The sequence below is a fragment of the Lissotriton helveticus genome, chromosome 9 (genome assembly GCF_964261635.1).
Source record: "Lissotriton helveticus chromosome 9, aLisHel1.1, whole genome shotgun sequence".
Lineage (NCBI taxonomy): Eukaryota > Metazoa > Chordata > Amphibia > Caudata > Salamandridae > Lissotriton > Lissotriton helveticus.
In genome coordinates this window covers 57,398,242-57,422,598 of record NC_136070.1, presented here as the reverse complement: position 1 = coordinate 57,422,598, position 24,357 = coordinate 57,398,242, and the positions used below count along the sequence as shown (strand labels likewise).

The 24,357-nt window shown below is 47.8% G+C and overlaps 1 protein-coding gene and 1 non-coding gene across 2 annotated transcripts in view; one reads left to right on the top strand and one right to left on the bottom strand.

Annotated features, from left to right (window-relative positions):
* FMN1 (formin 1) overlaps window positions 1–24,357 on the top strand; it is a 259,418-nt gene that overhangs the window by 211,282 nt on the left and 23,779 nt on the right. The window contains exon 15 of the mRNA XM_078659450.1: window positions 4,736–4,885. Within this exon, the coding sequence (XP_078515576.1) occupies window positions 4,736–4,885 (150 nt within the window). The remainder of the gene's footprint in view (window positions 1–4,735; window positions 4,886–24,357) is intronic.
* On the bottom strand, window positions 13,098–13,276 carry LOC144783555 (small Cajal body-specific RNA 16). Its single transcript, XR_013601511.1, has one exon.

Below are 24,357 nucleotides of genomic sequence, written 5' to 3'. Positions count from 1 at the left end.
GGATGCTGCCACCGAGACACAAGTCTGCCCTCCTGCTGCTGGGAGTCCTCCCAGAGCAGGAGATAAGGACAAAGGGTTTCCTGCCAGGGGCGGTGCCAGCACCGTCCCAGACAGGGTTTTGTGTATTGTAGGTAGGCAGGGCTTTAGAGGAAGGTGACTGCACGTGGCACCCCGGTGCTCACTGTGCATAGGCTGGCTGGAACCAGTTCCAGGGTCACTCCAGACCCTGTGCTGGGGAAAAGCCCGCCAAGGAAGTGGGTGTAACCACCCCCCTCCTAGTCCCACCCATAGGGCAGGACTTAGTCGCGTGCCAGCCCCTTTTTACAGGATAAAGGTAGGAACTGGCCCCCTTCCAAATCAGATCATCTTTGAATCCTGAAACTACTTTCTACGAAAGGAACTCAAGACTTCTTCCTAAGATTTCTCCCTTGTGACTAAGGAGTAGTCACCCTGCATCCGCAGGCACCATCTTAAGAACACTGCGGTCTGCTGCACGTCCTTCCTCCGGAATCCGACTGCCCAGCTCGACGAGAACCGGCTTCCCTGGCACCTCTGACCTCTACCCACCTCTACAGCCCAGCTGAGAACCGTGGGTGCGACGAGACCTCAAGGGACCGGCTATCTGCAAGACTGCACGACTTCTTTCCAGCACGCCCGCCGAGTGAATTCCTGGTGAGTGCTTTGGGGTCCGAGAAGCCCCCACCCTGAGCAGCCCCAGCACCGAAGAGCAGCCCCCCCCCATCTCCACGATCTGCGTGGGGCCCTTCTGCTTTTTGCTGCTCACCGCGTTGTTTGGCTACTAGCCCGCTGGCTTGTGGCCTTCCTGACGACGCCCGACGACATTTCTGCTGCTGGTCTGGTTGCTCCAGACTGGCCCTTGCTTCCCTCCATCGGAGAAGTACCCTGGACCCTCCTGGTCCGCCCAAGACGCCATTTTAGGTCCACCGCGTGGGCCTGGCATTTGCCAAGACTTGTTGCCCAATCCTGGGTCCAGCGACGTCGACAGCAAGAACCTTCGTGGGACAGCTCGCACCTCCATCCTGGTCGCCGACAACGCCTCCTGGTCCGAGAGACTGCAGAGCCCAGCAGCGCCCACTCACCTGACTGCGGTGACTTCGCCCGGTGCCATCCTGGTGCCCACTTAATCACTGGCTAGTGATTCAAGAACTTGGTCCCCTCTGCTTTCAGGTTTTCTTCTTCCTTGATCCAGGCTTGGATCCATCGAACTTTCCTTCACTGGTCGCCTGCCAGCAACTTCTTCCTTCCAGGCTCCTGGTCCGGCAACGAGATCCCCGACGTCTTTTCAGACCTATGCAGCTGCAGCCCCTGGGCTAGGTAACTTCGGCACTCCGGTGTCCCAGCATAGCCTCACTATCCAAGGGTCAGGATCCACTGTCGTTTTCTCCCTACCAGGTCGGGTTCGCCCGTGAACACTAACTTTGTGAATTCTAGCTTCCATAGACTTTGTCCCGCATCCCGCGTGAGAGTGCACACTCTGCACCCGAGTCCCCTGGGCCTCCTAGTAGTAATCTAACGATTCCTTAGTCCAGTCCTAGCGATTCCAAAGCCTATTAGAACTGTTACTTACCTGCTAGTAATTCGCATTCCACTTTTAGAGTATATGGTTTTTCGTGCCCCTCGGGCATTTGTGTATAACGTGCTAACTTAAGTATTTTTGTAAGAGTTTTGTTGTGTGCTTAGCTCCCTGTCTCATAAAGAGCCAGGGTAGTCTTGTTATAAATAAATACACTGTTTATTTTCATAACAACTTGTGTGGTGTCCTTTCACTGGGTGTTCAAGGGGTAATGTGATGGTAAAACAGCTGGCTTAACACGCCCTCTAGAGTCTTAGCCTTAGACTGCTCGTATCCATGCTACTAGGATAGCTGGTCTATAAGGTTGACTTACAACCAATCATCAATAAGGGTTGTTTGGACTGATATATAGTGATCACTAGAATAGTGAGCACTGCACATCAGGCCAACTTCTCACAATGGAATACAAAATCAGTAATGCACAGTGGAGAAAGTACTATTTACATAAGTATTAATAAGAGGTCAGGCTAAAATCAGGTACTAGAATGGCACAGTGCAGCAATAAGTTTCTCTTACCTGAACTGTGTAGGTATCGCGATGACATCACACCCAGACAGTTCACTATGGGTCTGGATCTTACCTGGGGATTTCTCGCGCTGTTAGCCATACAAGTAACCAGATATGCTGTGCTCTCTGCTTTGCATTCTAGAGAGCTTGGAACACAGTTATTTGAAGGTGATTTATTGACCTCGAGGCAATATTTTGAATCCATTATGATGTCATAAGTGATGTCATCTGCTTTGTACAGTCACTGTTAGCAGTGGCAGCAGGAAGCAATGGCTGCATGTTCGCCTGCAAATGAGAGACACCTAGGCTCCAAACTCGAGACCAGGTCTTTTTTCATGACCTGACCTGAGCGATTCAAACTAGATGCGACAACCGGGCTCGATGAAGTGACTGCCTGCACCCCATGTTGCTGGTCCCGTTTTCTTTTCATACATAACCTATTGGCATCTGGAATTCGACCCTTTCAATGGGTCTTTTTTCCTTCAAATTGTTCAGTATTTTCCCCTCATACTTATTTTGGCAGCTCTACCCAGGGTCATGTTGGAGCCTAGATCCAACTTCATTCTTCTTTTCCAAATGCAGGCAGGATCTCTGGCCTGACAGGAGATGCATTTAGTGTGCAGGGACCGGTCACAGCTCTGAGACTTGTCCTGTGACTCGCCAAGTGCAGAACAGGAGCTCTAAATGTGTAAGCGCTAAATATAAGGACGGTGATTCCCAGTTCTGATTGAATACCCAGACCAAGACCAAAGGGGTATTGCGGTTCTCCTTTCTTGCCACTTTAAGCCTGTGTTGCAAAAAAAATCACTACCTCTGACCCTGTTCCAGACACATAGAGGATTATTTGGGATCACACATCAATGTTACAAATTGGGTGTCAGTACTTTTGGTTCATATCCCCCAGCAGGGAGCCTCATCTAAGAAGCCTGTGTTTAAGGATTCTCCTGTTCCCCTTTTTTAAGCCCTCTGCGCTCTTAATGTGAATGCCGCAGCCATTGAAGTGGTTAAGATTGGATCCACCATTAGCAATGGCACCTTCGTTGCCTCTCGCACATTTCTTCCTTCCTCTTGTCAATGGCTTCAAGAGCTCAACTCTCCCCTCCCCCTTAAAGTACGATTGCCAGCACTTCTTCTGGGACTGGTGCAGAATGTGCCAGGGGACCCGCCTTAAAGTGTAGAAGAGTGTTGCTACTCGTAGAAGCAGTTACCTTCCTGCTCAGCAGATCATCCCATTCCTTATGAGAAATGGCTGAAAAGCCACCGCCCACTTCTGCAGTACAGAGGTCTTTTGGGCAGCTTATGCCCCAAGCTTTACTCTGTAGACACCACTACACACACAGTGGGCACCGGGGTTATGGGAAGAACACATGACTGGGTGAGATCAGAAGGCTTGGTCCTTTTAGGACTACATACATATCGCTTGGTAAAGTTCAAGCAAAACGTCAACTAGAAATCTTCTACTTCCATTGCCTACTAGATCTTTTCTTCAACAGAATAGAAGATTTAAAGGGTATCGAATAGCAGACATTTCAAGCACTGACCGCCCCTAGAGGTGTACCATCCACTACGGTGCAGCGTTTCAGTCCTGTGAGAGGCAGGAAGAAGGTTTTCAGTACAAACACATATCTTCATTAAATCGGTGTCTACAGAAGCCAAGCCACATTTATGAGAACTTACGTGCACGAACACAGTGCACCTTGTGACCAGGTAGCATGTCCGACAGCTCTTTTTGGAGAATTGCGAGGCGTGAGGTTAGACTGTGCGGGTAGAGGTTCTCTAGATTGGTCAGGAACTGGTGCCAGCCATCCAATGCTTAGAGTGCATTTTCATGTCGCTTCTTGCTCTTCGGCTGCATGCTCTCTTAGATGCTGCATTGTCAAGTTCTTTACAAAGCATTATCTGCTGCAAATCGGTGCATTGAATGGGCCTGGCTTCGCTTTGGTGACTCCGCGGCAGTGGTACTTTAGTCTGTGCTACTCGGACCTGCCTCTTATGCGACTTGCTGCGAGGGAGCCTCTCTGCAGGAATCTGCCAGAAGAAAGATCTTTTGGTAGATGAAGTTTGTACCTTCCATAAGGGTTTTTGTAATGGATACTCCTATCTTAATCCTGATTCATCCGTTGGTACATGGTGTAGTACTTGGGGAGTTTGTTTCTAAAGTTAGGCTCTATCCAGGGCTTCCCTTCTACCCTCAAAAGAGTGAGAAAACGTAGGCAGTATAAATGTCATGCACAAAGAATTATCGTGTTAGGGATGTGTGTGGTTACAACTCGTGACACGTGAACGGGTCTGGGGCTGAAGTAGTTCTAGCGCCACATTTTGTCCATTGTGGTATTAAACTTTTCAGATCCACTATTGTGCTTGATGAATGAGCAAAGAGATGAGTGTCTGCCAAAATATGGTATTGAAGGTAAGTAGCCGCTCTTTACTGTTGTTCTTCGGTGCGTTTCGCAGCCTCTGCTCTAGTTCGGCCACAAGCTTAAGACATAAAGTGTGAGGTGAATCCTTGATGCACCTCTTGTGTTGCAAGTTGCCCTTGAGCGAGGCCTTGCGGTATAAGTTCTTTAAAGGAGATACATTCTACTCTTTTTTTATTATTATTTTAAGTGTGTAATTTTCCTTTCTTCCCTTCAGTTTTGCAGAGACCGTACGATTCTTTGGTCTAAAGCCCAAGAACGGTGAGAAGGAGATTGTCCCCAGCCAAGTCTTCATGATGTGGTACGAATTCTGTGGAGACTTCAAGAGCGTTTGGAAGAGGGAGAGCAAGAACATCTCTACCGAGAGGTATGGCTCGCAGCTCAGCTTCTGGGCCCTCCTCCGAGCTCCCCTTGTGCATAGAATTGACTCCCTTTGTGCATAGAATTGACTCCCTTTGTGCATAGAATGGACTCCCCTTGTGCATAGAATGGACTCCCCTTGTGCATAGAATGGACTCCCCTTGTGCATAGAATGGACTCCCCTTGTGCATAGAATAGACTCCCCTTGTGCATAGAATGGACTCACCTTGTGCATAGAATGGACTCCCCTTGTGCATAGAATGGACTCCCCTTGTGCATAGAATGGACTCCCTTTGTGCATAGAATGGACTCCCCTTGTGCATAGAATGGACTCCCCTTGTGCATAGAATGGATGTACGTTGTTACAACGCATGCTTTTACAACGTATGCCTTTACGACGCAAGTTTTACAACGACTTGCGTTGGGGGGCGCTGGATAGTGAATAGTTTAATTTACTATTCCAACTCCAGTCCCCGTGGATAGTAGGGAAGGTGTTGGATAGTAAATTAAAACTATTCCCTATCCTAGAGCGCCACCCAGTGCAAGTCGTTGTAAAAGTTGCGTTGTAATGGTTGCGTCGTAAAGGAACTTCGTTGTAAAAGTTGCGTTGTAAACGCTGTTCCCCCGCATAGAATGGACTCCCCTTGTGCATAGAATTGACTTCCTTTGCGCATAGAATTGATATCTGCCTGTTTCCCGTATGTCATTGTTTCAATCTGCTGTTCCTGCGGGGATAGCTGGATTGTATCTACCCCCTGGATGATTATCTCCAATCTGTCATCCATTTATTATATGGCTGTTGTTTTCATTCTGATGTACTTGTTGATGTGATATGTAGTTGTTTTGTTGGATGAATTCGGATGAGTTTTTGAATCGATGATAGTATGACTGTGATGTGTGAGTATGAGGTGTGGGACTAGACTAATGGATTAATGTTTTATTGAATTTTGTAGTTGTACAGCATCTATCTTTATTGAAAAATTGATGAAAGGTTTTTTGAGACAAAATATAAAAAATAAAATGGTGAATGATCCTGATAAGTTCAAGTTGACTGTTGATCTTTGATAACTGTGCTGGTCCGGTCTGGGGTGTGTTTATTAATATTAGGACCCTTATTTTAGGGCCTCTTTGAATCCATGGGCAGGTAATTTCTTCTGGTTGGTCAATCTCTGCTGTGTAACAAACGATGAGAAAAGCAAAGTTGTGCCCTTTGCATTCTGAGTAGACTCTAGGGGGAAGTATCATGTCCTCTATAAAGTAAGAAATCTGTTTGTCCTATTGTGAGACCATGTGTGGGGCGGTGGCATGGTGCAAGCAGGGGCTTCTGGGCTCCCATCCATAGAGGTTGGGATTATTTCCTCTTATGTCCTGGGGGCCTGTCCTACCATGGCTCTGCAAACTGCAAAATACAGCCCTTTCTGCACTGGAGTCTCAGGGTAGCCAGGGCGAGCAGTCGCAGGCTTCTCAAGGAGGTAGTACTAATGTGGGAGTTGTCGATCTCAGGGCTCCACAATCAACAACATAAAGGGAAGGAATTTTCAAGAAAGACCTTTCTGTAGTTACAGACTGGTACTCGGTACTGCACACTGCTTATAACAAAAAAAAAGGCAAGTGCTTGTCCCTTGGGTTCTGAGGGGGCTCCAATCCCTTCCTCCTCTGTCTCTATGGGTATATAGAGTTCTGTAAGTCTAGCAGAAGCGCAGCCAATCACTCCTAAGCTATTTGTGCACTGACACTCAAGTCTGTAACACCTATACTGATGAATCCGCCCTTCTCAGGGTCTTCTTCAGGCAGAGCGGGCTTTTAGCAAGGGCGAGCTGGGCCCAGGGCTCCAATATTCTGAGGGGCGCACGGAGCTGTGTGAATTAAGCAAATGCTAACAGTAGCAGCCCTGTCGTCTTGCTCCAGCCATGTCCGTACCTCTGTGTGCTTGATTTTGTCTACTTTGCCAGTAAGTTGTTGTAATCATTCATCATCATAACGTGGACAATGTTTTTCACACCGTATTACCCCCTTCACCATCTCACCCCTGCTGACACACATCAACAAAACCATCAGCATGAGGCAGCAAAGTTATCGTGATTTAGGTGGGCCTGGGGGAGGTCCAGAGATGTTTGTGTTATGGGGCCAGTCACTGTTCACTGAGCTCAAAAGAGGGTCCCTGCTGCCTCCTTTTAATTTTTTTGCATCAGCAAGGGTACCAAATTCCACTCCACCCAGGGTACAATCCTAACAAAGACCTGCTCTGCTTTCAGGCTCACTGGTTCATCAGAACGCTCTGAGGAGTAGTGGCACAGGGCAGGCAGGTCCCGAGTGCCTCCACTACAGGCACAGGGCTGCGTCCGGTGCCATGCCTGCTTAGACTCTTCTTAGCCGGCTCGACCACGGAGGATGCCACGCTACGGAGCCGGCTGTAACCTGTTTTTTGAAGACTTATTATTGGACATCGGAGCACTGCGGTCACAATTTCACTGAGCATAAATAAAAACAGAGATTTTGAAATGGCAATTTGAGATCAAGCTGGATGCCATTGGGGAGCTATTTAAGACATTTGCCAAAGACCAAAAACATTATTTTCTCTGCCCTGAAGAAGTCCGTGAAGGACGAAACGCGTTGGCTACAGTCTTTTAATGGAAGAAAAATAAAGAAATGAAGAACGAACTGCAAACAAACTCCACTGAACTTCTGTTTTCATAGTTTTTAATTTTTTTTATTATTGTCGAAATATTGGAATGTACTAGTGTCCTGGGCCATTCTGTGGTATGAAGTTATAAGTAAGACATCTTTCTTGGGAGATTTAGGGGCTTGTGAATCTCCGGTCTGCAGTAGGTGGCAGATGGGACCCCCACCAGGGACGGCTGAGCCACAGTCGAAGCCCCAAAAAGGGTCAGCTGCCTGTGACAGTTAAAGCCCCACGCGGGCTCATCCTGGATTTGGTATTTGCAGCCCTCCGGGGCCATTCACAAATTCAGCAGTTGTATCCTCACATTGGCCGATCCTACAATACTTGGGCAGATGCAGCCCCTCACAGGTCGTTTGGCAACATGCAGTCACAGCTCCGACGGGGCATTTGGCTGTCGCATTGCTGCAGAATCGCGGTTTCTGCAAGTAAAGTCGACGGCATCTAATGCACAGGTGCACCGTATTACTCCCCAACAGTCAGGTACCCTGGGTGCCCCACGGAGTCTCGACGACCCTTGCGCTTTCCTACACAGGCACTCCTCCTGCAGGTTAGGTATTGTTAATGCGGAACAGATTGCTGTTCTGAGTTTCTAAGATTGGGGAATCTGGGACTGCATATGTAAGAGTCAACCCGTATATTCCAACACCTTTTTCTCCATTCAATTAATGTATTTTATCAAAGGGAAGGCTCCAGTCGCCCCTCACGTGACCCCTCCTTTAGCATAGGGGTTTGGGTGCTTTTATTCACTGGTGCATGAGTTCTGATGTGGTCATTTACTGGTGGATGCAATCCAATGCGTATATTCACTGGTGCAGGAATTCTGATATGGTTATTTACTGGTGATTGCATTCTGATGCGCATTTTCACCTGTGCAGGAATTCTGATGTTGTTATTTACTGGTATGCGAATTCTGATGTGTACATTCACTGGTGCATGAATTCTGATGTGGTTATTTACTGGTGGGTGCATTCCGATACATATATTCACTGGTGCGTGAATTCTGATGTGGTTATTTATAGGGGTGGGCGGAATTTGCGTAATCGCATTACGCAAATCTCCACGAACACGCAGAAATTCCGCGAACACGCGGAATTGCTTGTTCGCGATGCTTTTTTACTGTTCGCAATCGCTGTTTGTCTGCTCAGGGGGAAATATCTCGCGGACACGTATTTGAGATCACGAACAAGCAAAAAACTTCGCGAAGTGGCAGAACGCGCAATTTTGGGCAATTTCACGTTCTCCGCGGAACGCGGAATTACCCAAATTCCGCGAGCGGAACGGAATTTACCGCCCAGGCCTAGTTATTTACTGGTGGGTGCATTCTGATGCATATATTAACTGGTGCGTGAATTCTGATGTGGTTATTTACTGGTGGGTGCATTCTGATGCATATATTCACTGGTGCGTGAATTCTGATGTGGTTATTTACTGGTGGGTGCAATCCAATGCGTATATTCACCAGTGCAGGAATTCCGATGTGGTTATTTACTGGTGATTGCATTCTGATGCGCATATTCACTGGTACAGGAATTCTGATGTGGTTATTTACTGGTTGGTTCCTTCTGCTGTGTACATTTCCTGCTGTACGAATTCTGATGTGGTTATTTACTGGTTGGTGCATTCTGCTGTGTACATTTCCTGCTGTAGGAATTCTGATGTGGTTATTTACTGATGAGTGCATTCTTATGCGTACATTGACTGGTGCCGGAATTCTGCAAGTGTATGCACTAGCACGTGAATTCTACCTAAATATTCACTAGCACAGGATTTGTTTAGACCCTATTTCGTAGCATTCGATTTTAGCTAGGGATGCTTGACTGGGCTTGAATAGGTGTGTGAGAGTTTAAGCTGTTGGCATTTACAATGTCAATAGCTCAAACTCTCCTATATGCCCGACCTATGGCGTTGCAAAGAAGGCGGCTGCCATTGTCCCCGCCGCTTGGAAAGTGAAAGCGTGCATGGCGTGCTGAATGTAAGGAAAGCACGTTGTGCTTTTAAGTAAGACCAAACCCATTAAAGAAAATGGTGATTACACACAAAATAAAGCATACCATGTCACAACAGAAGTAAAAGGGCCAGTTGCCATGGGAGAATTCAGATGAAAACAAGGCGGTACTAAGGAGGGACTAACAAGGCGATTAAGGAATCAGAAGCCAGCATTTACAAAGGACAATGACACAAGCCAATGACAAATATGGGCGGAGAGTGGACGGGCTACAAATCCCTAACTTTTAATACAGCATGGCTCGCTGAGCAGCGTATGCACCGCCCAGGCTAGACCTAAAAATCTTTTGAGTCTGGGCTCCTTGGTGAAAGCGGTATAAAATATGAACTAAGACTGTGAGCGTTAAAACGAAAGCGTACAGTGATAAATAAGAATAAAACATTTAATCTGGGCTCCTCTGTGAAAGCGCTATAAAGAAGCGCAGTTCACTGCAATCTAAGCCCGCTTGAAAAACCATCGGCCTTAGAAGAGTGTCCAGATTTTGTAGCTGCCAGCCCATACAGATGTTGTTATAGTGTGTTACCGATTTCTTGATCTATTGTTTCCGACCCCTGAAGAGACTGTGAAGCACTTTGGAATCCAAAGGGGCAGTGCGCTACCCATCCGCAGGGGAGGGAAGCGTGGGTTGTATGGTGCATGTGAGGCCAGGAGGTGTCAGGTGGGAGGACCAGAGTTGTGCTCTCTCGGTTTCTTGTTGCTGCTCCTGGGCGTGAGCTTGAAAGGAAAGAAGTGGAGATAGGAATAGATGCTTATTCACAAGAGTCGTCCCCAGCAGGCAGGTTATGCATACAGTCGCTGCCGGCATGACTTGCGGGTGGGGGGGGGGGTGAAGGGGGTCGTGCAAGGGTGTCACGGGTGGGTGAAGGGGGTTGGGTGGGAATTAATAAAAAATAATAATAATAAACGTAACTTCCTGAAACCTGTGCCGTCGCAGCTCCCGGCCGGGTAAGGAACGGGAAGCAAGCAGCCTCCCTCCCCTAAGCCAATCACAACGTTGCAATGGCAACGTTGTGATTGGTGGAAACTGCGCCCAGCCAGGCACCTATGGGTAGGCCATTTTCTGAATGTAGGCTGCCTGCAGCCTGCATAGAGAAAAGGGAGAGTGCGCATGACTGGTTTGGTCGGCTGCATAGAGAAAAGTGAGAGTGTGCATGAGTGGTTTGGTCGGCTGCATAGAGAAAAGGGAGAGTGCGCATGACTGGTTTGGTCAGCCCCAGAGGGCCGACCAAACAGTCAGGACCCACAGCATTGGGCTAGCCACTGCTTTCCAGCAGACCCACCCGCCCACTCCCAACCTGGCACTCCTGCTCTCTCGCAGTGCGAGAAGCAGAAACATAAAATGGTAGTTTTAACATTTTATGTTTCTGCTTCTCTCATTGCTAGAAAGCAGTGGGGCGACACTCTTCCGCCCTAATGGGGGAGCCACCCCTGTATGCATAGGATGGTAAGAGGAGGTGTACAGTAGGTGACCCATTTCTGAAAGACCCGTTTAATGCCGTTAATTGTATTTATATTGTTTTAGTGGGACACAGACCAGATGTAAGCAATGATGATATAGTAAAATGTATGTACCGAGCTATGCAATAATGTGCAAGCCCCCCGGTAGCTTGGTTTATGCAAACATTGTTACATTTTCACACTACCGGGCCTTACCGAAGTAGGGAATTCGAGTAGCCCAGTGGTTAACAGCTTGGCTGGTTGTTTGGTTCTAAGAAACCATCAATTAGGGCTATTTTTGCTTATTATGTAAAGAGCCGTACACTGCGCTGGCCTCCTATGGTGACGTGGCCAAGACAAAAGAATGTCACCTCTCCGTAGGTTAACGTCCTCCCTCCATCTCATTAAGGACCCCATTCCCAGTCCTGGACTTTAGTATGATAGCCTGATGTATTGTGGGTGTTGTAGTCTTGTTTTCCTTCCATTGGCCTAGTTAGACCAACACAGCTGAAACCAGTGATTTTTGGATGAAAAGTTAAGGGGTGGAGACAGTGTCCTCTCAGTGACGTGGACTGTGGTGGCAACCTTAGCCCGTATGTAAATCGAAGGAACTCCTGGAGGCGCTCATCACAAAATGCTTTTTTTTTTTTTTTTTTTTAAATCCCCTATTCTGCACATGGCCATGAGGGGGCAGGAGAACGCAAAGCATGAATGTATTTGGACAACGAAATACTTTAAGTGTTCCAAGTAAGTAAGGCCTTCTCCGAGATAGCAATAATTAGAAGCTGTGGTAATTGAAGCAATTTTTTTTCCAATGGTGTAGATAAGTGGAGAGAAGGTGGGAGGCTGGGGGTGTACTGATGTAAAACATCTGGGCCAGATGTCTCTTGTGAAATACTTGACTGACAGTGAAAAAAATCTACCCGAACCTTGCTTTCAAACCGCATCGTTGTAAAGATGCACTTGGCGCGTTTTCCGGATTTCCTCGTCGCCAATATGAGTGGCCTGGCAGTGAGTGACACCAATGTGCAGTGGCGACGGGGACATTTTTGAGCTGGTGTGGTGTAAACACCGACCTGTTCTTCACCTGAGAGCCTGATTCTCTCTCTCCCCCCCTCCCCCCCCGGATAGCTCATGACATTAGTTTTGTTTTTAAAACCTATAAATAAATGGCATTGTCATTTACGATGCCAATAGCTTAATCTCTTGCAAATGCGAGACCTATTGCATTTGCACCCACACACACACGCACCGAGCCACACGCACCGAAACACAGAGCCACACACACACAGAACCACACGCACCCACACACAGAGCCACACGCACACACAGAGCCACACGCACACACAGAGCCACACGCACACACAGAGCCACACACACAGAGCCACACGCACCCACTCATAGAGCCACACACACACAGAGCCACACGCACCCACACACAGAGCCACACGCACCCTCACACAGAGCCACACACACCCTCACACAGAGCCACACACACACACACAGAGCCACACTCACCCACACACAGAGCCACATGCGCCCACACACAGAGCGACACGTGCCCACACACAGCCACACACACCCACCCACACACACCCACACACACCCACCCACACACACCCACCCACACACAGAGCCACACACATCCACACACAGAGCCAGCAACACACACACACACAGAGCGAGCAACACACACACACACACACACACACAGAGCAAGCGACACACACACGGAGCGAGCAACACACACAGAGCGCACGCACATCAGGGGCAGCTACTGCCTTGGACTTTGCCTCAGTTTTAACAGGGACAGCTAAGAAGAAGACAGTCTCAGTTAAGCAAACAAAAATGAAATTACAAACAGAACAGATGAAACAGGTTGAACAGATTTCGTAAAGACGAACGGACTAAGCAGCCAAGTTCACAAAACCCGCTTAAGATAATTAGTTTAACGTTACTTTGACAGTATTCCCTTTACCAACTGTCGTTTTGGAAGTGCAAGCAAGGCTCTATGTACCTTTTTCCAGGTCATCTGCTGAGCTACTAAACTAAGCTAAATATACAAATTTTAGTCCTAAGGTAGTTCACCTAAGCGCGTGTTTGCAGTATCATACATGATCACCAAACTGCTGCTAAGATGTTCACACCTGTTACTGCACGAGCCCCTCTGAGGAGGTAGCCCTTTGGTTTCTCTAGGTCCAGGACTGGCTGCCTTGGTATCGCACTGAGCCCAGGCAGGGGTCAGCCACACAAGAGCCATCCTCCTTGACCATGTGCTCCATCACCAGAGCGAAATGAAATCTCCACACACACATGCAAGCACAGGCTGTGAAGCAGTTTACACTGAAAATAAAATCAAATAGAAAAAAAATGACGTGGGTTTATGCCGGGCACGTTCCCGGGGAGTGTAACACTGATTACTTTCATTCTGTACAACAAGGGCGCTATATAAAACCACTCAACAGACTACAAATATAATTTGCATTCCTGCTCGTAAGAAGCTCCTCGCAGCCCAGGTATAAAGCACTAGCAAACGCCCCAGATAATTAAATGGAAAAAATATCCACTAACGAAACAGTGCAGGAACGTTAAAGAATTCCGTGCGCCTGTCCAGGAAGCGCGGCACGTTCCGGTACTCCCTTACACACGCGGTCCAACTCTTATGTAATGTAAAAGGCATTTCTACCGCGCAGCTTTCACTCCAGGGAGTATCTTGGCGCTCAAACACAACTCAGATGGAGGAGTTGGGGGAAAACAGCAGATGTATTTAAGTATTACACGCACACTACACCAAAGTTCTACAGGTGGTATCTGCAATTAAAATCTGTACGTTGCCTACAACACCCTGCCCGGAGGTTGACAGACAATTATCACGTTTCACCACAAAATAAACCATTCAGTGAGCTCTTTTACCCACAAATCCCCCGGAGGCCCGTTCACTCGGCCACCAGCTCTTACCTTCCTTCTTGGCCTTTCGGTGCCATGTTGGGGATGAAAGCCATGTTGGAGGTATGGGGTCCACCAGCTAATATCACAGGGACTCGCTCAAAGAACTCTCGCGAGATCACTAATCAAATCGCAAACGTTGCAAGGCAACTAACATTCCTGAGGTAATTTTTCATTGAGGCTTGACACGCACGCTGGTGAACATTTCAAAAGCGGATTTCCGGAGACCTATCCAGCCGACCCTTGTCATTAATATGACTAAAAGACAACTAAAATATTGCCAACTTGCTATGTTGGGTTTGACTTCCGACATTTTATTTAATTGCTACTAGACACGATTATTCACAGAAAAAGTCAAACCGCTTTTCTACGATATACTAGGAGAATATAACATATTTGGGGAGTGCGGAATGTTCTGTGTTACGTGTCTAGCCTTAACATCTCATGTACTAGCCAAGCGATGGAATAAACATATCAAGTAAAACAACAAGCGTAAACACGAAGGAACTAAGCCCCATCCTTTTCAGACTGGGGGGGGGCGGCGTGTTTTTTGTTAAGTGACTGAAGACGTCACAGAGAAAGGACAGGAAAAAACACGCCCCTCAATCCGAAACGGACGGGGCTTAAAGTGACAGACACAGCTCTTCTCCAATGGCTGGCCGCCGATTAAGAAGCCAGCCAATGGAGAAGCACTAGCTCGTTTACCTCCGTACTAGAAAACATAAAATCTCGTAAGCGCAGCCTACGCTAGCCGAGACCTAAAAACAGTGTTGTGTCGTACTGAAATGCAGAAAGTGCAGTATGCACATGTTTAAAAACAGTGTTGTGTTGTACTGAAATGCAGAAAGTGCAGTTATTTTAAGCACAGCACAGTTGTCTGTCCGCTCAGTGTCCCACCCACAGTGTGAGTGAAAGGGGCTTGTTGCCTTCTGGGGCGTCATTGGACATTGTTTGTGCGCATGCGCAGGTGGTGAAGTGACAGCCTGTTAGCGCGTTGCCTCAAGCCCACCAAAAGCATACTGCCAGAGGCATGGCGCGAACAAGGAGCGGCGGCTACATCTAACTCGAGCTGTGAGTGTCCGCCATCATATCTTGGTAAAAGTGGAAGTCTTTCATTGTGCTATTTGTGGCCATCAGGATTCCCGGAAGTGAGGCGATAGTCCCGAGGTGCGTGGGGAGGCTGTGCCAGGTCTTTGCTGACAGTTGGGAGAAGGAGCGTCCTTCACTTCTGCTTCGGTAGATGCGGGGAGTTTGGGCAAGTGAAAGTGAGGCAGAGCATAGTCTTCTCGATGGTCGGTGGCAGTTCAGGTGGTGGGTAATGTAGGCGGGTCCTTGGTTGCGTAGAGCTTGTGTGAGTGGGTCAGCAGCTTGAATTGGCATATTTTCTGTACCAGGAGCCAGCAGGGGCGGCCTTAGGCATGTGCCAGCTGTGCACCTGCACAGGGCCACCAAACCCCAGGGCCACCACGCCAATATATATCCTTAATATAATAATCCTCTGAGGATGGATACATATTTGCGTGGCGGCCCCTGGCAGGGATTTGGCGGCCTCCGGCTCTGTTCCACTTCCAAACACCCTGATCCCCCCCCCCTCTCTTCACTGGCCTCCGTGCTCCACCCCGCCCAGACCCCCTCTTACGGGGCCTCCTACCTACGCTCCCTGCCCAGGGCCGTTGTGAGCCTAGAGCCGCCCCTGGAGCCAGTGGGGTTTCCGGCGGTGGGGTGGGGTGGGGTGTGATATGGGTTCATCAGATAAGGCAGAGGATGAGTCTGGCTGTGGCATTCTGTATGGTCTGAAGTCTCTGTAGGAGGTATGCGGCCATTCCTACGTAGAGGACGTTGCCGTAGTCCAGTTGGCAGGTGATGAGGGCTTGTCATGCCGCGTCTCGTGTGTAGGTATAGCCACTTGAAGATCTGACGTAGTATGTGCAGAGTGAGAAAGCGGGTAGAGGAGACAGCGTTCATCTGTGATTTCATGGTGAACTTGTTGTCAATGATGATTTCAAGGTTTCTCGCGTGGTTGGAGTGAGTGAGTGCGGGTCTTGGATCTGATGGCCAACATGAGTTGTCCTATGTGCTGCTGCTGTTGCCGAAGATCAGTACCTCTGTCTTGTATGTGTTCAACTGCAGGCAGTCGTTCTTCATCTAGTCGGTGACGTTTGTCATGCGTTTGTAGAAGTTGGTTCTGGTGGTGGTGGGGTCGTCCGTGAGTGAGAGGATGAGTTGGATGTCGTCTGCGTAGGAAAGACCGTGGGAGCCCTGCACACTGCTGGTCAGTCATGCACTTTGCCAACCCTGAAGCCTTGTGTCTCAATGCTCTGTCTACAAGATCTGTGCAGTATCATCACTGCACACCGGTTGCCAGCTTTGTGCATTACCCTCAATGAAGCCAGTCCTACCCACTGCAGTCCTGCACACTGCCAACTCCAATGCACCACCAGCTCTCGTGGTAGTCCTGCGAACTGCCCGCCCTACAGACTTCCTCCATTCCTTTCTTACTGGCAGCATTCTTAGTAGCCTTGCCTTAGTGCACTGTGCCCGAACTCTACACTGTCAATTATGTCCAATTGAGAACATTTACATACTTACTGCATCTCTAGGCACTGCCGCCCCTGTTCTGAGACGGACCACTCACACATTCCCGATCTACGGCAAATAGCGTTTTGAAAGTGATCTTTGTAGGCACATAGCTCCCATGTATTCAAATGCCTCAAGGGATGGCGTGAGCCAGCCCTGGCTATTATTTAGCAGGCCTGTATCTTTGATTCTACAGCTGACTGTGTTAATTCAAAACTACACTTCCCAGACTGCAGTTTGCTCGTGGCTGGAAAAAAAGCAGAAGTGGCTGAACGTGAAATAGGGCACTTGTTGGCCAGGGTAAATATGCTGCTGAGAGCTGTTTGCGGGACGTAGCAGCACAGTAGGTGTCTTGCGAACTCTGCTTTAGCAATAGTGTTAAAGTTCTGCTAATCATGAACTCTGCTGAGCAGGCTCTGGGACTGGGTGGATGCTGAGAGAGAGAGAGACACTGATCACGTGAAGTGAAGCACGCCTAAACCTAAAGGGGAGCATCCCTGGAAGCTTGGTAGCAATGTATCCAACTGGGCTGGATCACATAAATGTCAAGTTCACACCGGCACATATATGTATGTTTAAAGAAAAATGGCAGGTAAGCCCATCCAGGGTCATCATGGTCTGAATAAAGACTACCACCAGCTGGTGCCCTCTTCCTCTCTGGTTTTAAAATCACTCTTCCAAACTGGACCCTCCAAATGTGGAATCTGATGGTTAAGGACAAGGCCTGTGTTTGCCGCCCCCTCCCCCCCCCCCCAAAAGAAAATATGTTCAATGGATCTTTCCAGCAGCACCCACTGACTCCCAGTGATTTCCTTGCATGCTCACCAATCAGGAAAGATCTGTCATTTCCTCCACCATGCTAGGCTGAGCTGCAGAATTCTGCGTCTCGATAAGGGGTTGCATATGGGGGTAGGTGCTCAGAAAACCTTCCTTTAAGGTGTTATTTACTCATATTGAATAAAAGAACTGTCCGTTACCCAATCTTCTGCAGATGGCTTGCTCTTCACCTTCCATAATGTTAACCCCCTTTCTTGCAACAAACAAACAAAGCTCCGAATAGTCCCAGAGACCAGTTTTCCAAAAAAATTACGAAACTCCAATACCTGTAGAATTATTTTTAGGACCACTCCAATAAGAAATGCATTTAATCAAAAAACTTCATCTAAAAAACTTTGTCAGCTGTCTTTCCTTCTTTGTTTGGTAGTGTCGGTGTTTTGTGTTTTTAATTGGCTGGTGTGTTAGTAATACATTTTATGATAGATTTGTCTAGATGACGGTTCTGACACTTGTAGATTATACAACTTGTTTGTGCGAGAATCTTAAAAAAAGTATTGTCTGCCTTTGTGTTTAAAGCTAAACTCGGTCTTTGGCCATGTTGTTGCTATTAAAATAGCTGCTGTCAGTTTGGTGCAGGCTGCCGGCCCTTTATTTACCACTTGTGACACTGTACAGCAGGGTGGGAGAGACAGACTTACAGTAGGTAGCCCACAACCCAGGCAGAGAATGCCCCTGATGTGCAATATTTATGCGTTTGTCCCATAAAGGTTACAGCCGTCTCCACCATGGAAGGCAACGTATAAACCACAGCCCACGCGCCAGCATCCTCGCGCCTTGTCGCTGCGGCTGAATGTCAGACTGAGCCATAAACCCAAAGCTAAACAGAGTTCACTGTTGTGGCATGCTTTTTATTGACTAGAGTATATCAAAGAAGTAGTTTAGGTCGTGTAAACTTATATAGAAGGATAATGAGGTGCATTTAATGGTTTGTATTCTGAATATGAAGCCTCCTCTGGGATATGAAGCAGAATGCTAGAGGAGCAGGCGCGTTGTGCGTAACCGCAGTTGCATAAAGTAACTTCCTGCAGCGTGCGGGTTTCCAACAAATGGGATGTTGTTTCTTAAAAGTGACAATAATATGCTTGGGGTGCAGATAACTGAAAGCTAGACTCTCCCATAGGCTTGAGGCATTAGAAGCTTAATACTCAATGGGTTTCTCTTCCAAAGTTTGATGGGTTTCAGGCAGACTTCCAGGAGGCTGACACTTCCAAAGCTCCAATGGGACAAACACCCAGATATCCAAAAGCAGACTATCCACTGCCTTAAGAGGGTTTGTGCCAAAGATACCCAAGGCATCTAGTCCTAACTATTAAGAGATTTGGGAACGAGGTACCTTAAAATTCAAGTGACTCTACTAATACCTTGGGAAGATTTGGCTGGACTATCCCCCCTATACAGTCTGTCTCTTTCAAAATCTCCTGCAGTTTCAGGCCCAGATGTCAAAGTGGTTGATATTTACAAAGTTTTGTAAAGTTTGAGTCCAGACACAAGAGGCTCAAGATTTCAATTCCCAAAATACTGACACTTTAAATGCATTGAGAAGTTTGGGGCTAGATTGTCTAGAGACTGACTATTCCAACTGGGTTAAAGTTTACCATAGACTAATTGGGCCACCCAACTGGTACCTTGGAACCTCTAGAGGGGCCTTCTGGTGAAAGATGTCCCAATATGTTTTACAACCAAACCAGACGTCATAAAATAAAGGGACATACCACAGCCCTTTTTGTTAGTGATTGTTGATCATATACAGTTGTTTTTTACTTTTCATTGGGTGACCCCCTTGAAGGTTTGTGTTTACAAAGCCTGGGGTTGTTTCACCCAAATGGGCTAGCGACTGACTCTTCCAAGCTTTGCAACAATTGAACAAAACACCAGCTGTATCAACACTTTTTATTCAGGTAGTACAAGGCCAAAGTAAGCGTCCTATCTCCATACACCAACCAAATCAAATTTGGTTGGAGTATGATTAAAAAAAACAGTGTGCCATGTGGCATACAAATGAGAAGAAATACTCCTTGGGAAACGAAAAGGAAGCAATTGAAGGAAAGGAGAAAACTAGGAAATTACAGACCGAAAATAACAGGATGGGGAAAATGGTAGAAATGCTGGAAGTGAATCTGAGGGATCACAGTGGATTCCCCACATTGCAGTTTACCAGAACAAACCCTCCTAGTTTGAAAGGCCCGACATGTATCAAGCGGTATTACAAAATTTGCATATCCAACAGTTATTAGAGTTGCCACTCTAGGGTCATCACATTGTTGGAGCATCTAACATCTTCAATAAAGGATTGCCTGCTTCACTTTGCACAGGTGCATAGTTCTTGCTACGGTATGTAATTCTTAGCAGTGCTGGAAACCGAATGCAGCAAGAGACCCCCACAGTCACAAATTCCTGCCTCATACGTTGGCGTTACTTCCTCCTCGCCTGATGTGTTGCACTGAGATCAGGAACAAGCCAGACTCTCTTGCCGTCTACCTGTTTGGTGGTTTTCATGGGTGCCACCTTCCATAGGATAGATTTACACCTATCCGGGCCTTGGAAAGTCACAGTACTGGTGCCACCTGTGTTTGAGAACCAAATACTTTATAGAATGACTCTTCCAAAGCTTTGAGAGGCTTGGGACCCATTAACCACAGGAACTTACTCTTGCAAAGCTGTGAACAGCCCAGGACCCACAAACCACTGAATCAGACTCTTCCAAACCTGTAAGAAGTTTGGGACCCACAAACCACATAAACTAACTCTTCCAAAACCCTGTGAGGTCTGGGTCCTCTTGGTAACTATGCATTTTATGAACAGCAATGTCCCCAAACTTGTTAAATGTGAATGAGCGAAATATCTTTTTCTACTGAAGACTTCCTGCCATCGCTAAAACTTGGCTGCCCTGGCTATTGTATTCGTTATTTATCCTCATACCTTTGTAAGTGTAGGGATCATAGTGTTATTAATCTATCACAACAAAAGTGGCTTGTATCCTGTGTGTTTCATCAACTTAAAGTTAGTTCAGTTCATCCCCACTGCGATTCTGCTTTTGAGGCACCGAAGCGAGTCAGTTGTCATTATAGTTTATTTCTTGTTCTTCTACAGCAATTTGTCATTGGGTGTGCTGGTTATTTTGTGAGACGAGGAGCTATACTTGAAAGGGGGGTTGATGATGAAGTTGACAAGATAGCTCAACTGGTTAGGTGCCCCACGGTCAGATCTGTGCCTGATCTGCCGGTTTAAATCCCATTAGTGTAGACTCTGTCTTTAATCCTGTTTGAGGTCTATATCAGTTTCCGATTGGGTAAAAACTGTATGTAATTTTTGTATGGAAAACAGTGTGGTACCAGCACTATGTCAAAATAGTCAGGAGCCAGGAAGCTTCCACCAAGTCAAGAGCTTAACTGTCTCACCATAATCGGCCTCTAAGAGTGGTACACAGGGAGGATTTGTTTGGTTGAAAGATGTAAATGTAAATCCGTATTTGTAAAGCGCAAACTACTCCCCCTTATGGGTCTCAAGGCGCTGGGGGCCGTCGTGGAAATGAAGTGACCTATTGCCCAGAGTCACATGGTGCTGTGCTGAGCTGAGCTTCCTCCGGAGCCGGGGATCGAACCGTGAACCCTATGCTCCGAAGTCAGCTGCGCTGGCCACTGCACCACACCTCTCCACTCCAAGATGGAATGCAAGACGACCACGGTGACCTCCCAGAATCATGCTGATCTACATGTGTTGGTGATCATGCTGATCTACATGTGGTGATGACCATTGCTCAATTTGGGCCAGTGGTTTTCGGTGGTAAGCACATGATTATTTGTGTGCACTGTAAGAAATTGGAGTATTAGTTGAGGGGGGTGAGGACCCTCTTCAAATAATAATCACAATCCTGGCCAGGGTGAACCACTAAAGTCAATAAACAAACCTGTGGTTAACCCTCTAGTAGCTTGGCACAAAGCAGTCCGGGTTTAGAAGCAAAATGTAAAGTATTTATGCATCACTCAAACAGTAATAAAGTGAACACAAGAGAGGAAAAATACCAAATCAATATAGAAAAATAGAGCATATTTAAATAAATACAATGATAAACAACAAATAGAACTGGTGATATGAATTTTTAACATTTGAATTAAAAATAACTCCAAAAAACACCAAGAGTCAAACGTGCCATCCCACTCCACTGGACAACACTCGACTCCACACTGCCCCTCCGTGACAATCTACACAACCCCAAATACACCACTACATGCCACTTTACTACACTATACGGCACTCTACCCTATACCCGTCACTCTGCCCTTTGCCCCCTCACTCTGCCCTTTGCCCCCTCACTGCCCTTTGCCCCCTCACTCTGCTCTATGCCCCCCTCACTCTGCTCTATGCCCCCTCACTCTGCTCTATGCCCCCCTCACTCTACCCTTTGCCCACTCACTCTACCCTATTCCCCCCTCGCTCTACCCTATTCCCCCCTCGCTCTACCCTATTCCCCCCTCGCTCTACCCTATTCCCCCCTCGCTCTACCCTATGCCCCCTCGCTCTACCCTATGCCCCCTCGCTCTACCCTATGCCCCCTCGCTCTACCCTATGCCCCCTCGCTCTACCCTATGCCCCCTCGCTCTGCCCTATGCCCCCTCGCTCTGCCCTATGCCCCCTCGCTCTACCCTATGCCCCCTCGCTCTACCCTATGCCCCCTCGCTCTACCCTATGCCCCCTCGCTCTACCCCATGCCCCCTCCCTCTACCCTATGCCCCCTCCCTTTACCCCCTCCCTCTACCCCCTCACTCTACCCTATGCCCCCCTCACTCTACCCTATGCCCCCCTCCCTCTACGCTATGCCCCCTCACCCTGCCCTATGCCCCCTCACCCTGCCCTATGCCCCCTCACCCTGCCCTATGCCCCCCTCACCCTGCCCTATGCCCCCCTCACCCTGCCCTATGCCCCCCTCACCCTGCCCTATGCCCCCCTCACTCTGCCCTATGCCCCCGTCACTCTGCCCTATGCCCCCCTCACTCTGCCAAATGCCCCCTCACTCTACCAAATGCCCCCTCACTCTACCAAATGCCCCCTCACTCTACCAAATGCCCCCTCACTCTACCAAATGCCCCCTCACTCTACCAAATGCCCCCTCACTCTACCAAATGCCCCCTCACTCTTTCCTGTGCCCCCTCACTCTTTCCTATGCCCCCTCACTCCTTCCTATGCCCCCTCACTCTTTCCTATGCCCCCTCACTCTTTCCTATGCCCCGAAGTCTTTCCTATGCCCCTCAGTCTTTCCTATGCTCCCTCACTCTGTACCACTCTGATCCTCTCCACCCTGATTCGCTCCATTCTACTCCATGACACTGCATGATAACCCCCTCCACTCTACGCCACTCCACTCTGACATTCTTCTCTGCCCTTTACCACTCTAAGACACTCTACTACCCTACTAACCTTTAGCCACGGTGAACAGCTGCCAGGCTGGTGTACAATATTACTAAAACACATTGGCCAAGCCAATAGCTCTTGCATAGGTGAGACCAATTTGCTTTGCCATTGTTTGTTCCAGGTGCTCGCAAACTGAAACTAAGCATTATACGTTGTTATAATGTAACCCACTGCTTTAAGGCAGCCTTGCCAGAGTAAAAAGCACATTTGTGTTTTTTTTTCATGCCAGGGATTGTAGAACATTAAATATACATTTCCTGTTTTTAAATATCATGCACCCATCTCATTTAGGTTTTACGGCTTACCTCAGGGATGACTTATATGTATTAAAAAGGAGGGTTTAGGCCGGCAAATGTTTTGTTTTGCCAGGTCTAAATGGCAATTTAAAACACCCAGGCTGCAGTGGCAGGCATGCTTTGCAGGGATACTGCAGTGACTGACGCAATGAGCACTGGTTGTATTTAATCTACCGGCCCTGGGCACCTGTAGTACCATATGCTAGGGATTGACAAGTAAATGAAATGTGCCAATTAGCTTTATGCCGATTTTACCACATTGAAAAAGGAGAAGCAGGGGCACTTTAGCACTGGTTAGCAGGGGTAAAGTGTGCAGAGTCCTGTGGTCAACAAAAATGGGTTCAGCAAGAGAGACAGATCTGTGGGGCTACCACGCAAAAGATGGTCATTTGGTAATTTCCAACAGAGGTCATGTTTTCAGATTCAGGGCGACTAACTGAACAGATCAGGAAGTTGGCACAACTTTTCAGACCCGTTGTGCAATTCAAAAGAGAGGGCTCCGCACTATAGCTGGTGAGCTGGTAATTTGTACACACCTGAACGGGCCGCTCCAGGCGGTTTTCGGGCGACGGTGACCTACTCGGAGGCCAGAGGACCCCCAATGCAGGTTAAGGCGACGGCTGACTCTTTTGCGTTGTTGGTCTTCCAACAATAGGGCTTAGGATATCGAGTGTCTGTTCTTGTGCAACGAGGAAAAGCCACATCTCCCCGTATATCCGTACCCGCCATCACCGACTAAGAAAACTGAATGTAACTTAATGCCACCAAAACAATGACATCAGGGGTGAGCAATGGCTCTTCCAGGAAGTTTTTCACAAGGTCACTAAGAACTGAGAGTCCTGGCTACCAGTAGCTGTTGTGTGTTGTCTGATCACAATAAGAGGTGCTGGCACAATCCCTCAGTATTACTTTCATGTGTTGCAAAAAGCAACATTTCTAATTCTCTCCTCTTCAAGAAGGGCTGGCGGTGCCCTTTCTGCAGCGAACGACTCCAGCCCGTCTAACGCAGCTAGACTTCTGTCTTTCAAAACAGCCCACATTTCAACCCAGAACTTCCAGTCATTTGAGTTCAATGGGATGAGGCGAAGGTCACAGATGGTAAAATGGCTGAGGGGGATCTTTACCCTGCAAATAACACTCCGTTCTCTGAAACAAGCTTCCATGTTGTGTTGCTTACTCACTTTTAGCCTCTTGCGTGCTCATGACGAGCTCAGCTCGTCATGAGGCACGGTTGCGCTGTGCTGATGATGAGCTGATCTCGTCATGACCTCCACGGAACACCCACGCAG